Source organism: Euleptes europaea, chromosome 1 (assembly GCF_029931775.1).
Source record: "Euleptes europaea isolate rEulEur1 chromosome 1, rEulEur1.hap1, whole genome shotgun sequence".
NCBI classification, from domain to species: domain Eukaryota; kingdom Metazoa; phylum Chordata; class Lepidosauria; order Squamata; family Sphaerodactylidae; genus Euleptes; species Euleptes europaea.
The window spans coordinates 36,001,650-36,022,138 of NC_079312.1; the positions used below are offsets into that span (position 1 = coordinate 36,001,650).

Sequence of the window (20,489 nt, forward strand, 5' to 3'; positions counted from 1 at the left end):
AAGTGAGGAATTTGTCGGACCTAATTGTTTTGGCAGAGTTAGCATTCCAACAGATGTCAGGATAATTGAAATCTCCCATTACTGCTACATCTTTCTTTTTTGAATGTTTGGATATCTGTTCCAGGAAAGCATCATCTAACTCTTCAGTCTGGCTTTGAGGTCTATAATATACCCCCACAATGACATCACTATTTTTCTCCCCCTTAATTTTTACCCAGATGGTTTCAAGCTGGCTTCCATTGTTTAAGTCCTGGATCTCCTCGCAGGTGTAATCATCCCTAATGTATAATGCTACTCCTCCCCCCTTCCGATTTGGTCTATTTCTCTGAAATAGGTTATACCCTTCAATTAATACATTCCAGTCTCATCCCACCAGGTTTCCGTAATGCCTATTATATCATATTTGCTTTGTACTATTAAAAGTTCTAGTTCATCTTGCTTATTTCCCATGCTCAGTGCATTAGTGTAGAGACACCTTAGACCACAGATCCTTCTTCTTGGCAGCCTATTTAAGATTGTTTCCCTCCCATTATTAAGTTTTTGAACGGTCTTTCCTTGTGTATGTGCTACCCTCTGCAGATCATTCATATCTATATTTGCAGTTATTGTCCTCACTTGAGGCTTTAAATTGACGTCTCGTTCCCCCGGAAGATTTAGTTTAAAGCCCTCCTTATCAGGCTTGCAAGGCTGTGGCCAAACACATTTTTACCTTCCTTTGTGAGGTGCAAGCCATCTCTGGACAGAAGAGCCTTATCCAGGTAGCGTAAGCCATGGTCCAAAAAACCAAACCTTTCCTGGCAACACCATCAACACAGCCACTCATTTATTTCCAGAATTTTTCATTCTCTTCCCAATCCGTGGCCTATTACAGGAACAACCAACGAAAACACAACCTGTGCTCCCAGTTCCTTCACCTTTTTACCCAAAGCTGTATAGTCCCTTTTAATACTTTCTGGGCTGTGCCAGGCAGTATTGTTTGTTCCCACATGAATAAGAAGGAAGGGATAATGATCCGTGGGTCTAACAACTCTATCCAGACTTTCCATCACATCCCAGATACGCGCTCCCAGCAGACAACACACCTCTCGAGACAACAAGTCCGGTCGACACACTTTACCCTCTACCCCCTCAGTAGGGAATCCACAATTGAGAGGGGTAGAGGGTAAAGTGTATGTGCGAGTGACCTTAAGGACTAGGCTGTTATCATAACAATCTGCAGGTGTTATTTGTGTGACCAGTGTGAGCTAGGCCTTTGGAAAATTACTGAGACTTGGACACACTGAAATGGATTACATTAAGGTAGCAAAGAACATAGTGGTTCTCCTGCCTTCACAAGTGGGTACTAGCCATGGTGACTACAGGGGACCTTTATGTTCAGAGGCAGTCATCCTCTGAATCCCAATGCTAGAAGGCAACATCGGCCTCTATGCCCTGCTGATGACCCTCTGGAGGAACTGGCTGACCACTGTGTGAGATGGGATACTGGACTAGGTGGACAACTCTGGTCTGATCCAGCAGGGCTCTTCTTATGTTCTTCTTATATTATGGCACGTGACAGCCAAAGAATATCAATCATCATTTAAAGGAAATTTCTAGCTCTCATGACTGTGAAGGAAATCTTCGAAATAATGATCAAGATCTGGCATGGATCACCAATATCCAGTGGGTGGGATTTCTTTGCCCTGCATTTCTCTCTCACACATACTTCTATTACTTGCAACATATAATGCACAACATTTAAAGCACTTTTTACAGTCCCTGGGTCTGAAAGCCTATTTAATGTCTATGTCAACAGGAACAATAATTTGTTTTAAAATGGTTTCTTCCATTGTCCATTAACATCCCACAGGGTTAGCTAGTTTATGGGGGGGAAGGGGGGTTATGAGGTTTATTGTGGATGCATCAGATGTATGGCATATGACTTCAGGTGGTATATGTGTGTAAACACACACACACACACTCATATATTCTATAGATTTGACTTCTGTGTAGAAATGACATCACACTCTGTACCTTTGGCATTTCATGGCCTTGGACCCAAATCCATTTGCCTTTATGGTGCCACGAAGACTTCTATTTGTTCTAGGAGCAAGTCAGACTCATGGGCACCTTCTGCATCAAGTGAGAAAATCCCGTGTGTTGCAAACAGTGACTAATCCTTCAGCCGTGTTCTTGTACTTTGCTTCAGACTGATTTATTTAGCCTTCCTTGGGACAACCAGGTAGCCTTTCCACAACTGAGCGGCCCAGTCAAAGAACAGGCTGGGCCAGCTTCACCCGTCACAGCACAAAGGCTGGAGTTTGCCTGTTTGCGATCCCTCGAGTTGCTTAGAGATCATAAACAGTGCTCAGGCTGTAGCAAAGGATGTGCGGCTGTGCCTCTAGTTCTGGGGACCCAAAGTCGTATTCTCTAAAAAAAGCAGAGGCTTCTTCAGCCAAAGATACCACTTCAAAATCAAGGAAAATGCCCAAAAGGTAAGTGATAGTTCTGTTCTCTTCTTCTTCCTGATCACCAGATATTTGTTTCAAAGTTCATTTTGGGTTGGGGTTTTTTATCCCGCACATCTACATGTGTGAGGAGGTTCCACAGTTTGTGGGTAGGAGTCTAAGTAGTTTCTCATGCTTTAGCAAAAGTAGTCATTCTTTTATTAAAATTTTAAACCTGAGGAAGAGTATGAAAATCCTCCAAGACGATTTATTCAATAGATTTATTTTTTAAACACAATAATGTATCATATCCCATTCTTGCTTTTGAAATCTCAGAGTTACTCATGTGAAGAAGAAGAGTAGTTTTTTATATGCTGACTTTCTCTACTGTAGGGGAGGGGCTGTGGCTCAGTGGTAGAGCATCTGCTTCACCTGCATAAGGTCCCAGGTTCAATCCTTGCCATCTCCAGTAAGGACCAGGTAGAAGGTGATGTGAAAGACCTTTGCCTGTACCCTGGGAAGCAGCTGCCAGTCTAAGTAGACAATACTGACTGATTCGGTGTAAGGCAACTTCACATGTTCATGTATGTTCAGATAGGAATTGCACACAGATATTCCATTCTCATGTTCTGGCCAGTCTCGTTAGCTGTTTGTCTGTTTGAGAGCAACTTTTATAAAGGAGACAGATTAAATAATAAAAGCCTCCTGCTATCATTTAATAATATTATATCAATGAAACGGCACAAACAGAAATCCAACTCTTGTCAAAACTAACCCCATAGTAACAGTGTCTCTCTATTTCATTCCCAGTATTCCAATATCCAAGCAGCTGGCTTCCATCAAAGGTAAGGTGGCTTACTCCAGTTGTCTACTCCTGGGTACTGGGACAGCATCAGATTCAGTCAATAAATGAGAGCTGGTAATCCTAACCAAGAATGGCAGACTCCATAGCCCTCCCAAAGCCAAGCATTTCTGCAGTTCCCTCTGTTATTTAGGAGTCACATTCTATGGCTCTTCCAATTTGGACTCAAGTACCTTCCCATAATGCTAGGAAATAGTAATGCTAGGAAAAGTTGAAGGCAGCAGGAAAAGAGGAAGACCCAACATGAGATGGATTGACTCTATAAAGGAAGCCATGGCCCTCAGTTTGCAAGACCTGAGCAAGGCTGTTAATAATAAGACGTTTTGGAGGACATTGATTTTTGGGTCGCACTGAGTCGGAAGTGACTTGATGGCACTTAGCACATACCTTCCCACTGAGAGCTGAACCATCAGAGCTAATCTGACTATGAATGCAGGTCAAGGCTGGCCTCGAATGCGACCAGCCTCCAGTGGAAAATGTTGTGCAATACTGGGTTTCATAGAAGAAGTGCAGTATGAATCTTTTCCATAAGTTTAGTTTAGGGGAAGGCAAGGACCTGACCTGCTGTCCCCATTCCTGTCCTCCTCATTTTCACCCCAAAAGACTAAATTTGTACATGTGTAGGATCTCTATTTAGACTTTTGGTACAAAGCATGGAGATCATGATTGAGGCGAATAGGCGCAACTGTGATTCAACCTTTCCCACTTATTCAGTGAATGTGGATAGGTCTAAATTGTGTGTGTGTTAAGCGCAATCAAGTTGCTTCTGCATCATGGTGACCCTAAGAATCAATGTCCTCCAAAATGTCCTATCCTTAAAAGCCATACTCAGGTCTTGCAAACTGAGGGCTGTGGCTTCCTTTATAGAGTCAATCCATCTCTTGTTGGGTCTTCCTCTTTTCCTGCTGCCTTCAACTTTTCCTAGCGTGATTGTCTTTTCCAGTGACTCTTATCTTCTCATAATGTGACCAAAGTACAACAGCCTCAGTTTAGTCATTTTAGAGGTCTAAATTACCCAACCAAAAAGGAGAACCCAGAAGTTAAGGTCACAGTTGGGCAGCATGTCATTTACAAAATAATTCATTCATGAAAAAAATTAGTAGGAGACTCACAAGAGCAGAAACATTGTCTCAGGAGTCCAGATGACAGTAGACTGCATGGCTTAGTACTGTATTGTTCAAGCAGTCTGCTTAAAGACACCAGCATGTAGTCTCAGCCTCTCTGTTTCCACCCTTAAAGAACAACATATGCAGAAGCTAGGACTATGTCAACCAATTGGTAGTTTTCTCAGAAAGCTGCCCTGTCAGGTAAACAGCACCAGGGTCCAGAAAGCCAATAAACTATACATTCTGCCTGGCTCCATTTATAACCTGTCAGGTTCTGCCCATATTCCATCCATATCCTGTGAGAAGCTGTCACAGCTTTGCTCTTAAGTCACTAGAGTCTATCCCTTTCCTCCTGGATGCTTCCAGGATCCGTGTCTGACCAACTAGGTTTTTCTGCCTTGGCTCCCTTAACAAGTCGAACTGATCTCTATAGTCTGGAGTTCATTGGTCATTCCTGGAGATCTCCAGGTCCCACCTGGAGCTTGGCAACTCTATTCCCCCTGATTGCCCTTGCCTTCAGCTTTGGCTTCACACTCTGCCTCTATTCACAGGCCTTTTGCAATCAAATGTGGCAAACCTAGCTGCAGCTTCATAACAGCAACTGCAATTAGTGCTGCCAACCTCCAAGGGAGCCTGGAGATCTCCTGGAACTACACCTAATCTCCAGATGACAGGGATCAGTTCCCCTGGAGAAAATAGATGCTTTCGAGGGTGGCCTCTTTGGCACTATACCCCACTGAGGTCCCTCCCTTCCCGAACCCCACCCTTCCTAGTTCCATCTCCAGATCTCCAGGAATTTCTCCACCTGGAGTTGGCAACCCTAAACACAGACAGTAACATTAAGGTTTAGAGTGCAAAGGCCTCATAGGTTTCACCTTGTCTCAAGCAGTTGCTCTTTCCTGAGACCCAGCATCACACACATCATAGTCAGGTAGGTTTGCCAACCTGCTATTACAATCGACCTCCAGACAATAGAGATTAGTTTCCCTGGAAAAAATGGCTGCTTTGGAGGGTGGACTCTGGCATTATACCCTGCTGAGGGTCCTTCCCTCCCCAAACCCTGCCCTCCCCAGGATCTACCCCCCCAAATCTCCAGGTATTCCCAAACCCGAGCTGGCAACCCTATTATCAGGCTTGTTTCTACTTCAAGTATATTTTCATTCAAGTATATTTTTCCTACTTCAAGTATATTTCCTAGTCTCTCTTAAAATCCTATAGAGAGAAAATTCCACACTGGGGTGCCATATCAGATCCATTAATGTGGGGGCAAGATACATTTGATCTGACCTGTGGTCTTTCTAGAAAGTGCTTTTCTATATCAGCTCAAGTATTATTTTTCCTCAGCTCTAGGGAAAGGCTCTGATCTAGAGAAAGCTGTTACTACTTTAGTCTTAGTGTACAATAATGCTGCAGACGCTGACGGGAAACTCATCAGATCCGAAGCTAAAGAATTGCTCCAAACTCAGTTTACGCATTTTATACAGGTAAGAGGATTGAAGTGAATTTATTTCTTTACTTACAACATTTATATCCCACTTTTCTGCCCTCACAAGGGCCACCAAGACAACTAACAAATTAAAACATACATAATAAAATCTCATTTTTAAAACCAACCCGCTACAACAACAATACGTCATTGAAACCATTAAAACCAGAGCTAAAATACATACAAAGACACAAAAACAATGATCCATTAATGTGGGGGGCAAGATACATTTTAATATATCTATCCCTGGATATATTAAAAATAGGTTTGTTTTTGTTTTTTTAAAACGAGTATTTTAAGGAGCATTTGTTATGTCTCAAAATAACCATATCCACTTCAATTGCCCTTTATTTTAAGCAGAGAAATTTGTGGATTCAACATGCCTACCAAGTATATAAACTCATATAATGGTTCTAATGGTATCATTAACCTTTTAGAACCAAAGATATGGAGCTCTTGAGGAGAAATCACACATAGTCTGAAGCAGCAGGAGGCCATCACCCTTCTCACCATTCATTAAATGGGCCTCTGATCCTGCAACCTACCTATGAAGTGTGTTTCATTTCCGAACCGTTCCCCTCATTAGTGCTGATGAAAACAGATTCCATATTTTGCCACCAAATAATTCAATTTACTTTACAGGGGCAAGAAGAGAAACCAAAATACCAGGAAATCCTTGCCAGTTTCGACGAGAGCAAGAACGAGCCAATTGACTTTGAGGATTTTATGGTTCAGACACTTAGTATCACTCTGATGTCTGACCTCCTGGAAGACATCAAAAAGTGTGCAAAAAAATGAATGACTAAGAAGACTGGCTGCAACTGTGAAGAAACAGTTAATAATAATAATGATAATATACTTTTACAGGAAGATCTAGAATTGAAGATTGCTCAACAGGTAGCCTTAGTAGAATTATGGATTAGTGGAAATTACCAGGGGATCAAGGCAGAAGCCTTATCTGCCTTTGGATATCAAAGATCAGCCCAATCCCATGCATGTTTTGTGCAAATAATTGTTGAACGGATTGCAACCTAAAGCTAAATTGTATGTACTCTTACTGCATAGGATTGGTCTGTAAAAGATACTTTGGATACACTGTATGACAATGAACTAAGGACCTCTTGCTGTATGGTAAACCTCCTGTTCTAATCTAATGATAATTGAGTACAACTAGGTGCTCTTATGTACTTATGCTGTGGTGACTAAAGGGAACCTCCATGTTCAGAACCAGTAAACCCCTGAATACCAATGCTAGGACCAAGCTTCTGAGAATAACCATGCAATCCAAAACAGAAACACATTCTTATAGGCCCACCAGGTGAGGCCTTGGCATCTATGCCTTGTTGCTTTCCCTCCAGGGCAACTGGTTGGCTGCTGTGTGAGACAGGATGTTGGACTAGATGGACCAGCAGGGCTCTTCTTATGTTTGCATGTGCTGCATTTGTTGTAGCATTGACTGCAACAGACATGTGTATGTGTGTCGCTATCTCGGTGTCCATGTCGCTATCTCAGTGTCCTTTTTCAATAAAGTGCGGAGTAAGCGGCGCCTCAAAATTTCTTGCACGAATCCTAGAATGATGTTCTGATCTCGTCCTGATAGGTCTAATTGTACTGCCTATATAGGAAAATCCGCATTTACATAAAAGGAGATTGCCAGTCCAGCTAGTACCTGGAGGTTGGCAACCCTACCTGGATGGCTGCCATGCAGGAGGTAAAGTTTAGGTTTTCTCAGTACCACCCATAAGGCAGCCATTCTTTCCCCCATGCCAACAGGGGGCATTTTTCAAATTGACCATTGGATACTATTATATTGATATGACATTGTAACAATATGTTTAACAGGCTCACGGAATTCCCATCGTTCATTAAAAAAATAAGTCTCTAGTTTCTTGCCTTGCAGGGGTAATAAGGGGGAAAGTATACAATGGGAGGGGTTAGATATTTTTTAAAAAAACAAAAGCTGAGAATTCAGAGAACCCGCCATGCTTATTATTTTTTTAACTGTCGTATTTTAAAAGGACAAAATCATTTCTCAATAACTATTTGGAGGAAATGAAATGCCCTTAAAAGGCTGTAAAGTTACTGATGCAATCAAAAAGTGTTCCAACCCCTTCATTTTCTCTGACTTGCTGAGTCGAGGAGGCGGGTAGGCGGTCCTTCAGCCTTGGCACATTCTTATTTTCTTTAAGCAGGAAGAGGGATGTGTTGGGAGGAAAATTAGCCTACTCACTGGTGACCTTTGGTGCTAATGAAAGGACTTAAGGGACAGATTTAGCTCACTGACACGAAAGGCATTGCACTGTCGTGATGTGCAGTCGCCTGCATTCCCATGGCTGATGTCTGCACATGGCAGCAGGAGTCCAAAGTCTCTCACCTGTACACTTAGACAAAAGTAGCAGTGTCATGCGGTGATAAATCTACGTCTGGACTGTATCACTTCCAACTGCAATTGGCAGTTGAGTTAATGTTCTTCCGCTTTTTAAAAAGTCCCTGCATATAGAGAATTGCTGAAGAATTCTAGCCTAGCCTTTTCTTAACGTACCAATTTTCCACGTGTAGGAATTGTTTTTCCCTCACAAGAGCCCTAACTTTGCCTGAATACACTCCTAACACAGGTTTACCCCCTCATTTGTGGTTTGTAAGAATAAGGGCTCAACAATACATGATACTGATCCATGAACAGACCAAGGATCCATTCCACGCCTCCCGAAAACTCAGTTTTTTGAGAGCCCGCTCTAATCAGGACCATGGCGTAGGGTTGCCAGCTCCAGGTTGGGAAATACCTGGAGATTTTTGGGGTGCCGCCTGAAGAGGGTTTGGGGAGGGGAGGGACTTCAGTGCCACAGAGTCTTTTCAGGGTTCTCTTTTGACAAAACAGAATTGATACGAAATGGATCCTGGCCCATGAACGCACTAGAAACTTACCTCGCAATTTACCTGCGTCCAGTACAAAAGAATCCAATACGACTTTAAATTTCTGTTCCCACCGCGCTGCCTTTCTCTGCTGCATTTGAAAAGCCCAGACCGGCACGCTCCCACGCATGCCCAGTCGGTGCTCCAAGCAAGGACGGCGATTGGGCATGCGTTAGTAAGGGAGGCAGGGGGAGTGCGGGGGTTGGCTGGCAGCAGGAAGTGGGCTGGCAGCAGGAAGAGGATCGAACACGCATTGCATGTTCCCACTTTCAGGCACCGGGTGTGGAAGACGTGTTATTTTTTTAATTCGACGTATAAGCGGATGCGCTTAACGTGGCGAAATTGCGCTCTGGAGAGATCCTCGGAATCCTTCGGGTAAGTTCAAGTGGGAAATTGCAAGGAAAGCCCGCAGAATTCAGAGCCGCAAACGCGCAGTGTGGACATGGCACTGAATTCCTAAAAAGAGGGACAGACACTGATTGTTGGTTTTCAAGGAGAACTTGGGTACAGAGGAATCAAGAGAATTCCTCTTAAGAGTGCTAGTGACAGAGGGAAGTAACAGTACAGAAGAGCTCTCCTGAGAATTTCCTTCCCTACTAACACAGTCGCTTGCCATGCATGTGGCATGAGGAAAGAGAGCTTCCAGATCAAGTCTGTAGCCCCTTCTCTCTGTGGTCAGAAATCAACCACTTTCTTCTGGTTAAAGGGATGGTGGAGCAGCTAGTCAGTTCAGGAAAAAAACATGATCTAAATAAACTCTCCATTTCTCCTTCGTAAGGCCAGCATGGGTCGGATGTTGACGTCAAGTTCTCTGCATTTGATGAGCTTGGAGTGTGTGTGTGTCTCTCTAGATCTCACTGCCTTGAGCAACTGCAAGCTCAGGCATGTGCTTTCATTCAAACCCGGTGTGTGTCATTTGTGGTTTTATATATAACCTGAAGGCTATTTCGTCAGATACCTGACGAGAAGCAGAAGAAGCTGGCTGCCAGCCATCCCGAGAGTGGCAAAATCAATAGCAAACGAGCGTCAAGGTAAAGGATCCTCCTTGTGAAACTTTGCCTTACCGGACATATTTGCAGTCCAGCAATTCGTCAAGTGATCGCCAAGGCATGTCAAAGAGCTTGCTGCACAAGCTGTCTTTAAAGAAATGCCAGCCGGCACAAGATCAGGCAGTAGCCCTCCTGAGAAATTGATCTCTGTCATATTATTAGCCTTTAAAAAAGTAGAAGAAGCGGTAGCAAAATGGCAGGATATATAAGTACCTGGAAAGAAACTGAGGCAGTAATGTAGTGCGACGTGGCTGCATTCCAACAGCCGCTTGTAAACTGATCCTTCTCCTTTTAGAACACTGCCTGCTTTTAGAATCCAAGCAGAAGTCAGACATATAGGGTTGCCAACCTCCAGGTAGTGGCTGGAGATCTCCCGCTATTACAACTGATCTCCAGCCGACAAGAGATCAGTTCACCTGGAGAAAATAGCCACTTTGGCAATTGGACTCTATGGCATTTGAAGTCCCTCCCCCTCCAAACCCTGCTCTCCTCAGGCCCCACCCCCCAAAATCTCCAGGTATTTCCCAATCTGTAGCTGGCAACCCTACCGACAAATGGGATAATAAGGGCTTGTTAAAGAACACAAGGGTCCTATGTGCAGAGTGAGGGTAAGCTGGGATCATCTGGTTATGGATGCAGAATTCAGCACCTTCACACAGCAACTACTGTGTATTCATTGGTCATCATAGGAGCAAATGGCCACCTGTGCATTTGCTTTTCATGTCTATTATTTTGTAAAAGCTAGAAGGCATACCGAACAGGCAGTCCATAACAGAAACAAAAATCTCCAAATAAAGATCTTCTGCCCTCATATATTGCTTGCCAAATAAAGTTAACGTAACCAATTCAGCACTGTTCCAAATTTCTCATAACAATTTTTTAAAAACCTAAAACCACACTCAAATCACTCATACTAAAGCATCTTGCTGGATCAAATCCAAACCATCAAATCCAGCACTCTTTGCAGTTTGTTGGTACAAGGTGATATAAAAGAAATTGGCCAGTTGCCCACCCATGGACAAGAATCTCTACTTTCTGGTTATCCTTATAAGCACACTAATGGTGCTATATATGTGTGTGTATATTTATGACATCAACATTTTCTGGATTTTTTAAAAAGAAAACGTTTTCTAGCCCTTATAGTTGTAAAAATAGGCTTATATGCATGTAACTGCCACTTGGTAAAATTTTAGAGTCAGACATCAGTATGCTTTGACCGTATTCTTGATTCACAGAAACAGCCTAGGATTTGCTAAAGTCATTCAGATTTGATTAAGCAGCATAATTTAGTCTCTGAATCCCACTTTTCACAGCACAGAATGGGATTTAGATCAGTGCAAAATTTCAATGCGCACTTTGAGGAACAGCTCAAACACAGCTCTGAGGTTCATTATGATGAGTAATAAACTATATCCTTCTGCCTGCCACTTTCTTATAACAGATGATGGTTGTCATGCTGGGACTGAGGAAAGATGGGCTGGTGGGGGGGGGCTGTGGCTCAGTGGTACAGCATCTTCTTGGCTTGCTGAGCTGAAGGCCTCAGGTTCAATCCATGGCATCTCCAGTTAAAAGGATTGCATAGTAAGTGGTATGAAAGACCCCGGAGAGCTGCTGCCAGTCTGAGTGGACAATATTGACCTTGATGGACCTATGGGCTGATTCAGTGTAAGGCAGCTTCATGTGTTCATGTGAGCAGAGCTTTTGACTGCAGTACTGCAGCTTACCATTCTGTGCCATGGGGTTCTTTGCTTTTCTGTAGAGATGGTATTTTAAGTAGTGGACAAATGACATCTCTTTGGGTGGCCAAAGGATGGTGCCCTGAATCTTTAATTGATTTATGATAGACATCAGTTACTAATTTGTGTGGTTCTTACATGATTGCAGTGACCAGGATGGGCAAGGGTCAAGAGCACAAGCCATAGAATTCACAGATCCCAGGATCCTGTCAACATCCATCATGACAACTATGTTATAATAACCCATAAACAGACCAGACAATGTGTTAGATGTTTCTTCTGTCTGATCCGTGTTACATCCAGCATCCAGATCAAAAGTCATCTTCCTGATGAACAGACAAATGGAACCCATAAGTTTGCATAAAACTAAAACAGGAACCTAGCGGCGCTTGACATTGAATCCAGCATAAGTTATCATGTGTTAGTTTATCAGAAGTGCTTGCTCTCCAATAGTAAAAAACAGTCTCAATTAGTCACAGTTGGAAAGGCAGAACTTGATTTTCTGGAGAAGGCATGAAAGAATTGTGCCCCCGCCCCAAATGAAACAGGAGTCCAGTGTCACTTTAAGCAGAAGCAACAGTAGAGTGATACCAGGACCATCGAAAATCACCTTGTGATTCCATTTGCAAACTTCCATTTGCAAACTTCCATTGTGCTTCCATTTGCAAACCACCAATCCCAAACTAATTTCATAGCTGGAAGTTAGTCAGTTTGTTTTGCCTTTCTACAGTTTTGCATTATTTCTATGCATTCTTGAAAAGATTGGCTGAATACAACAGGGAAAAACTAATCCCTGGAGAATCCTTTTTTGGGGGAAGCTTTTCTCTGCTTACATTCCTGTGTTGTTTTCTGGCTTTGTAGCATTCAGAATCAACTGAGCTGTGTGCTAAGGAGCACAATGCAAGATGGAATTTGCATAGATAATTGTGAAGAGCAAGGCAAAACAAAAAGGTTTAAGAAGACCCTCCCTCAATGTATCCTGTTTGGGTTTTTTCCCTGAGGCTGCTTGTGTGGCGAAGAGGGACCTGGCAATCCTATTCATAGCAGCCACCCACCACTAGTATTTGTCTATTGCAGCCTTCAATTTTAAAGCCGTTTGAATTGAGGCTTACTATTTAGGTCTCTCTAGGTCCCTTTGGTGTCTGCTCATTATGAACTAATTCTGACTGCCAATGTTTCTCTAGGTTTTTAGGGAGAGTAACATTTCCCATTCTGTTTGTTGATGTCTGTGATAGTGTACCTCCATTTTTTTCAGTTTGCATTTTATACTGGACTATTAGCATTTTATACTATCTCCTGGTATGCCCCTCAGAGAGTTTTACACTCTACAAATAATAATCTCCTGGTGGTCCCTGGCACAAAGAGTGTCCAGCTATCCTCGACAGCTAGTTTTCGGCTCTGGCCTGGTGGAACTCCCTTTCCATCGAGACTAGGGAAAGGGATTCTGCAGGGCCTGCAAGATAGAGTTATTCCACCAGGCCTATGGTTGAGGACAGCTACCATTTTGTCATCTTAAGCTGGCCTCCCTCCCCTCCCCGCTACTTTTGTTTATTGAATCTATGGGGGGGGTTGCTGCAGGCTAGGGTTGCCAACTGCCAGGTAGTAGCAGGAGATCTCCTGCTAATTCAACTGATCTCCAGCCGATAGAGATCAGATCACCTGGAGAAAAATGGCCGCTTTGTCAATTGAACTCTATGGCTTTGAAGTCCCTCCCCTCCCCAAACCCTGCCCTCCTCAGGCTCAGCCCCAAAAATCTCCCGTCGGTGGCGAAGAGGGACCTGGCAACCCTACTGTAGGCCCTGCAGCGATGTTTATGCTCTTATGAGCACCATCTGTTGTTTTAATTGTTTAATCTATGTATGATTATGTAGTTCTTGGGATTTTATTGTATTTTATACTGTTTTACTTGATTATTGTATGTTGTGAGCCGCCCTGAGCCCAGCCTCAGCTGGGAAGTGAGGGCAGGATATAAAACTAAGTAAGTAAATAAATAAATACTGTGTCACCAGAAATACTGCCTAATGGCAGAAATGATATAATGGTATCACACCAATTTCAACTTCTTAAAACAAAATATTGAGACAATAGCAAGCAGTTCAGATGACATAAATAATGAAGGAAGAAAAGAAAGAAGCTAATAAATAAGTAAACTAATGTAACTAATGTAATGGCTGCATTCAGAAGTCATGATAAATTGGAGTTTGCTTACACCAGGGGTGCGGAACCTTTTTTCCGCCAAGGGCGATTTGGATATTTATAACATTATTCGGGGGCCATACACAATTATCAACTTAAAAATTAACTGACCAAGCCCCAAGCACACAGCTGCCCCAGATGACCCCCCCTGTGTGGGCAAAGGGTTAACACAAAGGGTTAACACAGTTTCTTGGGCGGTCCTAGTTGATGACTTCTGCAAGGGGGGGAAAAGGCTCCTTTTCTCAGAAAAACAAACTCACATCCGCCTTGAATAGAGGCTATTCCTGTCCGCGGGAGGGGGCAGATCACCAGTCTTACATCCTTCTGAGCTAGAGATCTGCCAGGACCCACGAAGGGCCAGACCAAATGATTTGACGGGCCTTAAAAGGCCCTGGGCCTGACGTTCCCCACCCCTGGCTTACACAGTTGGTGTAACCAACTCTGGAATTAATTTACCAGACATAAGTATTAAATTTTGGTTTGGGCATACATCCTGCTACAAATATCTGACCCGCTAGCCAACAATCAGCACGATCCACTCTGCTGAAGCAAAGACAAAGGTAATGCCTTTGTAATAACTGCTCCTGGTGCCATTGGCCTATGGTCACCATCACCTCTGGATGATTTTACTTTTCCTGTAGAGCCAAAATTGTTTAGGAATGGCCCCGCATTCACTCACCATCCGTGTCCGCCAGTCTCTGCCCTCAAGTTTCCAGGTTCCAACCTTGCTCCAGATTCTGCGATGGCTTCACCCATGATGAGCCAGTTGAGTGGATGAAGCTGCTTTTATCAAGTCCGCTCATCAGTCTAGTTGTGTCAGTGTGGTCTACTCTGACTGGCAATGTTTCTCCAGGCTTTCAGGGAGAGAAGCATCTTTTCCAGCACCTGTTATCTGAGATCCTTTAACCGGAGATGGCTAATGGGAGCGTCTGTATTTTACGACTGAGCCCCTGTGCCTGAATCTTCCCTTTGTGGGCCTGAGCTAAGGGTTAAAGAAAATAATGAGAGCAGCTTTCTGAGATAGATGAAAGGAGCTGTGGATTCATGGACTTCTGATGGGGTTGTAGGAGACAAGAGATAACAAGTGTATCCACAGTCTCCCACAGTTTCCTCTGTGCCCTGTTCTAAGCATCAGTTGTTTCATTAGTTTGCTGATGAGGCAGTTGCTTTGGCCAAGGCCAGAATATAGAGGAGTTACTTAGCAGAGTAAATTGCTCACTCTAAAGGCTGAATCGCCGCCATTTTTTATCATGGGTTGTATGAAAGCCTGGGATGTGGGCTTAACATGACTTTGTATGTCTAAGGTGGGAAGAGAATAATGTAAAGAGGAGGAGAACATGAAGAGCCTCATGGCACAGAGTGGTAAGCTGCAGTACTGCAGTCCAAGCTCTGCTTACGACCTGAGTTTGATCCCAACAGAAGTCGGTTTCAGGTAGCCGGCTCAAGGTTGACTCAGTCTTCCATCCTTCCAAGGTTGGTAAAATGAGTACCCAGCTTGCTGGGGGTAAAGGGGAGATGACTGGGGAAGGCACTGACAAACCACCCTGTAAACAAAGTCTGCCTAGTAAACGTTGGGATGTGACATTACCCCATGGGTCAGGAATGACCCGGTGCTTGCACAGGGGACCTTTACCTCTAGGACAGTGATGGCGAACCTTTTAGAGACAGAGTGCCCAAACTGCAACCCAAAACCCACTTATTTATCGCAAAGTGCCAACACGGCAATTTAACCTGAATACTGAGGTTTCCTCCCAGCTGGGCGGAGGGGAGTCCAGGGAAGTGGGGGCGCTTTGGAGCCGCGGGGAGTCCAGGGAAGGGGGGGCGCTTTGAACTGCAGAGTCCAGGGAAGGCAGATGTGACGGCTGCTTGTGTCCACAGAGAGGGCTCGACGAGCCAAGTCCGGCACGCGTGCCATAGGTTCACCAACATGGCTCTAGGAGAACATGACGTTTGTAATGACTGACAACTTGGCAAGTATATAAACTTATGCTGGACTAAAAATGCTTGCTTTTGACTGGAGCCTGTTATTCAGCTGAATAATAAATCTTTAACCCTTCTCCTTGGTGTGCTTATTGGCCTGGGACACCAAGGGAACGATGATGTTGGTTTTAAACTGTCGTCCGCCAACACCTTCATCTGTCAGATTCTGCTAAACTGTTCCCAAGACTTGTTAAACTGTGCCGAAACTTCATTTCCCTGCTCTGCACCAGTTCCACACTCTGACACTTTTAAAAGAGTTTTCCTTTTAAAACAAAGACTTGGCACCTGTGAGGTTGGATCTCATTGATCATTTCTGCCTCTTCAAGGAGCAGCGAGTTTAACAAATTGCTCCCTCCTGCGACAGACTCCGTTAGCAGAGTTCCAGGAGGAGTTTGGCACTACAGCAGGGAGACGTTGCCTTCTGCTGATGTGATGGGGCAGGAGTCAGACTGAGACAGAGAGGGAGACGGGGTGTTGCGTGGAGCCTGCCACCCAGCTGCTGCCAGACTGCCCCTCTCAGCTGCCTGGCCAGGGCTAGCTGGCTTGTTGGGTGGTATGGTGCCCCATCTCCCTGTGTCCCAGTTAGGGTTGCCAGCTCCAGGTTGGGAAATACCTGGAGATTTTGGGGGTGGAGCCTGAGGAGGGTGTGGTTTGGGGAGGGGAGGGACTTCAATGCCATAGACTTCAATTGCCAAAGCGGCCATTTTCTCCAGGTGAACTGATCTCTGTTGCCTGGAGATCAGTTATAATAGCTGGGGATCTCCAGCCACCACCTGGAGGTTGGCAATCCTAGTCCTAGTCTGACTACTGACTTATCCCAGCTACCTGTCAGAGGCTGGGGCTGGCTTAGCATTGCCAACCTCCAGGTACTGTTATGACTGTGAAATGGTTTTAAGTTTTAATGACCATAACACAGGAAGAGGTTGATAATTTAGAACAGTTTGTTTATTAAGCTCAATAATACATACCGGGTGGGAGCTTCCCAAAAGCGGAGGACAGCTCGCACCCCGAACAAAGGATTGCAACCCCAATTATAACTTCTGGTTAGGGATGTTCCAATTACGTAGACTTACTAGACATTGGTTATCTCTCTTACTTTAATTAACATAGTGTATAGAGATTGGTAGAAGCTGTCTTTAAGCAAGCACTTGGTCTTGTGATTCACATTCCTAACAGTGAAGGTAAGACACTGTTTGTCTTTACAGGGGAAAGCCTGTACCAGGCAACGTGTTCTATTGGCCTCTTATAGTTATGGATGCCAACGTTCCCAAAGTTTCCATGTGTGCGGTATGAATACACAGTATTCCAAACCTGCTTTTATACTTTAGGCCTAGCTTTTCCAGAAGAGCAATTATGCAAACTGAACACATAAGCATACAATAATGATTACATGCATTACAGTACTAGCTGGAGATCTCCTGCTATTACAACTGATCTCCAGCTGACAGAGATCGGTTCACCTGGAGAAAATGGCTGCTTTGGCAATTGGACTCTATGGTGTTGAAGTCCCTCCCCTCCCCAAACCCAGTCCTCCTCAGACTCCGCCCCAAAAACTTCCTGCCAGTGGCAAAGAGGGGCCTGGAAACCCTAGGCTGGCTACATTGGCAGGCAAGTGGGTGGGTGCTCTGTGGTGTCCCCTCTCCCTCATGCCAGAGACAGGTCAGCAGCTGCAAGGTGGGTGTCCCCCCTTCCAGCCTGGGGCCCAGGGCAGCTGCCTCATAGTGAAGACTGCCAGTGAGCCATTCAATAGGAACCAGCTAAATCTGCTGACTTGGGGTAAGAGGCAGGAAATACAGGGCTTTGAATCTTTCAAGCATTTTTTTTTCCAAACTAACAGAAAATCAGAAGAACGCTGAGCAATAGGGCTATCAATTCGGTTCGGCCCGAACTGAAAATCAGCCGAATTTCCCTTGATTCGGCGGTTTTTAGTTCGGACGGATCCGAACTCAAAACTGGCGGGCAACCGGGGGGGGCCGAATTCAGCAAGTTCGGGAGTTCGGCGAATAAATTCGGCCAATTCGGCCGTCAGTAAGCAGCATAACCGTCAGTAAGCAGCATTCTCCTCCCCCGGCCAATCGGTGGCCAAGCTGGGTCTTCTTCTGGCCAATCAGTCAGGATTGAGTGCTGGAGGAATCAGCTGATGTGCGGCCGGCCGGGGAAAGAGAGAGAGAGAGGGAAATCCTCATGTGTGTGTGAGGGGGTGCTTGTGCACATTCGCTCCTTTCCGTGGCTGCAGGGGGCGCATTTTTTGGGGTACCGACCCCAAACTTTCAGGGGATATTCAGACAGGTTTTTTTAAGAGACCACCCAAGTTTTGTAAACATTGGGTCAGGGGGTCCCGAGATATGGGCTCCCCCCCTTTTTTCTTTCCATGGCTGCAGAGGGCGCATTTTTGGGTGTGCCGACCCCAAACTTTCAGCAGAGCATCAGACTAGGCTTCTTAAGATACCCCCCAAGTTTTGTAAACATTGGGTCAGGGCCCCCCGAGATATGGGCTCCACCCCTTTTTCCTCTCCCCCCTTTTCCATTTTCGTGGCTGCAGGGGGCGCTTTTTTGGGGGTTCAGCCCCCAAACTTTTGTCATAGCTTCAGAGAATCCCTCTTAAGAGACCACCCAAGTTTTGTAAAGATGGGTTCAGTGGGGGCTGAAATATTGGCTTCCCCCCCTTTTCTCTTTCCATGGCTGCAGGGGGCGCATTTTTGGGTGTGCCGATCCCAGACTTTCGGCGGAGCTTCAGTCAAGGCTTTTTAAGAGACCACCCAAGTTTTGTAAACATTGGGTCAGGGCCCCCCGAGATATGGGCTTTCCCCTTTCCCCTATTGGGATGAATGGATCACCCTCGAGAGATGCATACATATGGATCTTATATTGGATACAAATGGAATCATATTGGATTACCCAGCCTCCCAGCCCCTCCTGCTGGAACAGAAGACAGCCACAGTAAGACCCCTTTGGGGGCTTTAATCTATATTTTTTCTTTTCTGTGTGTGTGTGGGGGGGGAAAGCAGAGTCTGTGTGTGTGTGTGGGGAGGGAGCAGTTTCTGTGGGTGGGGGGGGAAGCCAAAGGGGGCTTTTGCCAGTTCTGCCTGGGGTGTGTGTTCCCCCTCCAGTCTCTCTCTCCCTGGTTTGAGGGGGGGCTTCATTTTTATTCTTCAGGTTTTTCCTCATTCATAAGATCAGTTAGGTTATTGATGCTTGCTCAAAACTGGTTTTCAAATGGTGACTTAAAAAATGCATCTGCCTGGTCCCAAGTCCAATGCAAAAGGAGACATTCCACCCCCTCCTGCTCATTATGCATAGCTAGCTGCCTCTGTCCCTTTCCATGGTATGCAAACTCCCAGGTGTCAGGTGTTGCTATCACTGTTGCAAAGGTTTTGCATTGCGTGCTTGTGTTGCTTTGCAGTTGTATTGTTTTGCAAAGTTCTTCACACCTGCCCCGCCCTTTGCATATTTGCAAAGGGGTTGCTCTGCAGTTGTGTTGCTTTGCAAAGTTCTTAGCACCTGCCCCGCCCTTGCTCTCATCAGCTGTTTGTCGGCCGGGAGCCGGGAGCTTTGTGCGTGGGCGGCAAGCTCTGCGGAGAGATCCACATTAAGGGTGGGGGGGACCCCTTTCAGGGCCCATATCTCAGCCCCCCCGACCTAATCTTTACAAAACTTGGGGAGTCTTTCAATATACGTCCTTTGAAGCTCTGCTGAAAGTTTGGGACCTCTAAGCCCAAAAATGCCCCCCCCAGAGCCGAGGAAAGGCGCGGTTGTGTTTTTAATGGCTTTATTCGGCCGAATTTTTTTCCCAAACTTTGAATTCCCGCCGAATTGAACGGATCCGAAGTGGGGGAGTTCGGACTTCGGCACGTACCGAACCCACAAGGGCCAAATTCGGCCGAATCCGAACTGTACCGAATTTTTTTTTTGACAGCCCTACTGAGCAACACTGAAGGCTGAAGTTGGAAGAGTTTATTACAGTGATAATCAAAAAGGGCAAGAGTCCAGTAGCACCTTAAAGACTAACAAAAATATTTTCTGGTAGGGTATGAGCTTTCGTGAGCCACAGCTGAGCTGTGGCTCACGAAAGCTCATACCCTACCAGAAAATATTTTTGTTAGTCTTTAAGGTGCTACTGGACTCTTGCCCTTTTTGACTACTGCAAACAGACTAACACAGCTACCCACTGTGAATTACAGTGATAAGGTAGGGTTGGTTGAGTGGTTCGGTTTTTTAAAATGGCCAGAATCATAAAATCACTGCAATAGACCGGCAAGGAAGGAGATGAGTTCTCCATATATATATTTTTCTATTCTGATTTAGGTGTTTTTCTAAACTCTGGTTGTTCAGCCAAGTGCCACTTAATAAGCATGATATGGGAAGAATTGAAGGGAATTCAATTGACCTTTCCATTGCAGGGGGTTCACATCTCTTCCCATCATAAGAAGTACAGTTCAATTGACAAATGCTCCGTGGCAGGGAAATGGTATTCACCCACACACTAGGATGAGCCCTTAAATGGATTTTGCTTTAATACTCTCAACTGAACTATATAGATTTAGAGAGGGGATGGGGTCGTAAATAGCATTCTCCTAGCATTCTTTGTATTCTCTGTCCTCAAAAATCTTCCCAAGATGTTGGACTCTGTGATATAAATAAAAACAAGATTTTTTTAAAAAAAAAACACCAAGCCAGCATACAATAACCAAAGAACGTGGAAAAGAATTCCAAATGGATTGTTTTTGCTGCAAAA

The 20,489-nt window shown here is 44.7% G+C and overlaps 1 protein-coding gene across 1 annotated transcript; it reads left to right on the plus strand.

Annotated features, from left to right (window-relative positions):
* The first annotated feature begins 2,364 nt into the window (after window positions 1-2,364).
* SNTN (sentan, cilia apical structure protein) lies at window positions 2,365-6,701 on the plus strand. The gene is made up of 4 exons (XM_056866942.1): window positions 2,365-2,474; window positions 3,237-3,271; window positions 5,739-5,878; window positions 6,523-6,701. Exons 1-4 carry the CDS (start codon window positions 2,365-2,367, stop codon window positions 6,676-6,678), a joined length of 441 nt encoding a protein of 146 aa, XP_056722920.1. The 3' UTR covers window positions 6,679-6,701.
* Window positions 6,702-20,489: the final 13,788 nt, after the last annotated feature.

What these genes read in the sequence shown, in the direction of transcription:
- SNTN (XM_056866942.1), top strand. Translation starts at nt 2,365, where the DNA reads ATGTGCGGCTGTGCCTCTAGTTCTGGGGACCCAAAGTCGTATTCTCTA. An exon ending in GCAGCTGGCTTCCATCAAAG is followed by an intron (nt 3,272 to 5,738) that starts GTAAGGTGGCTT and finishes ATTTTTCCTCAG; the next exon opens with CTCTAGGGAAAGGCTCTGAT. An exon ending in AGTTTACGCATTTTATACAG is followed by an intron (nt 5,879 to 6,522) that starts GTAAGAGGATTG and finishes TTTACTTTACAG; the next exon opens with GGGCAAGAAGAGAAACCAAA.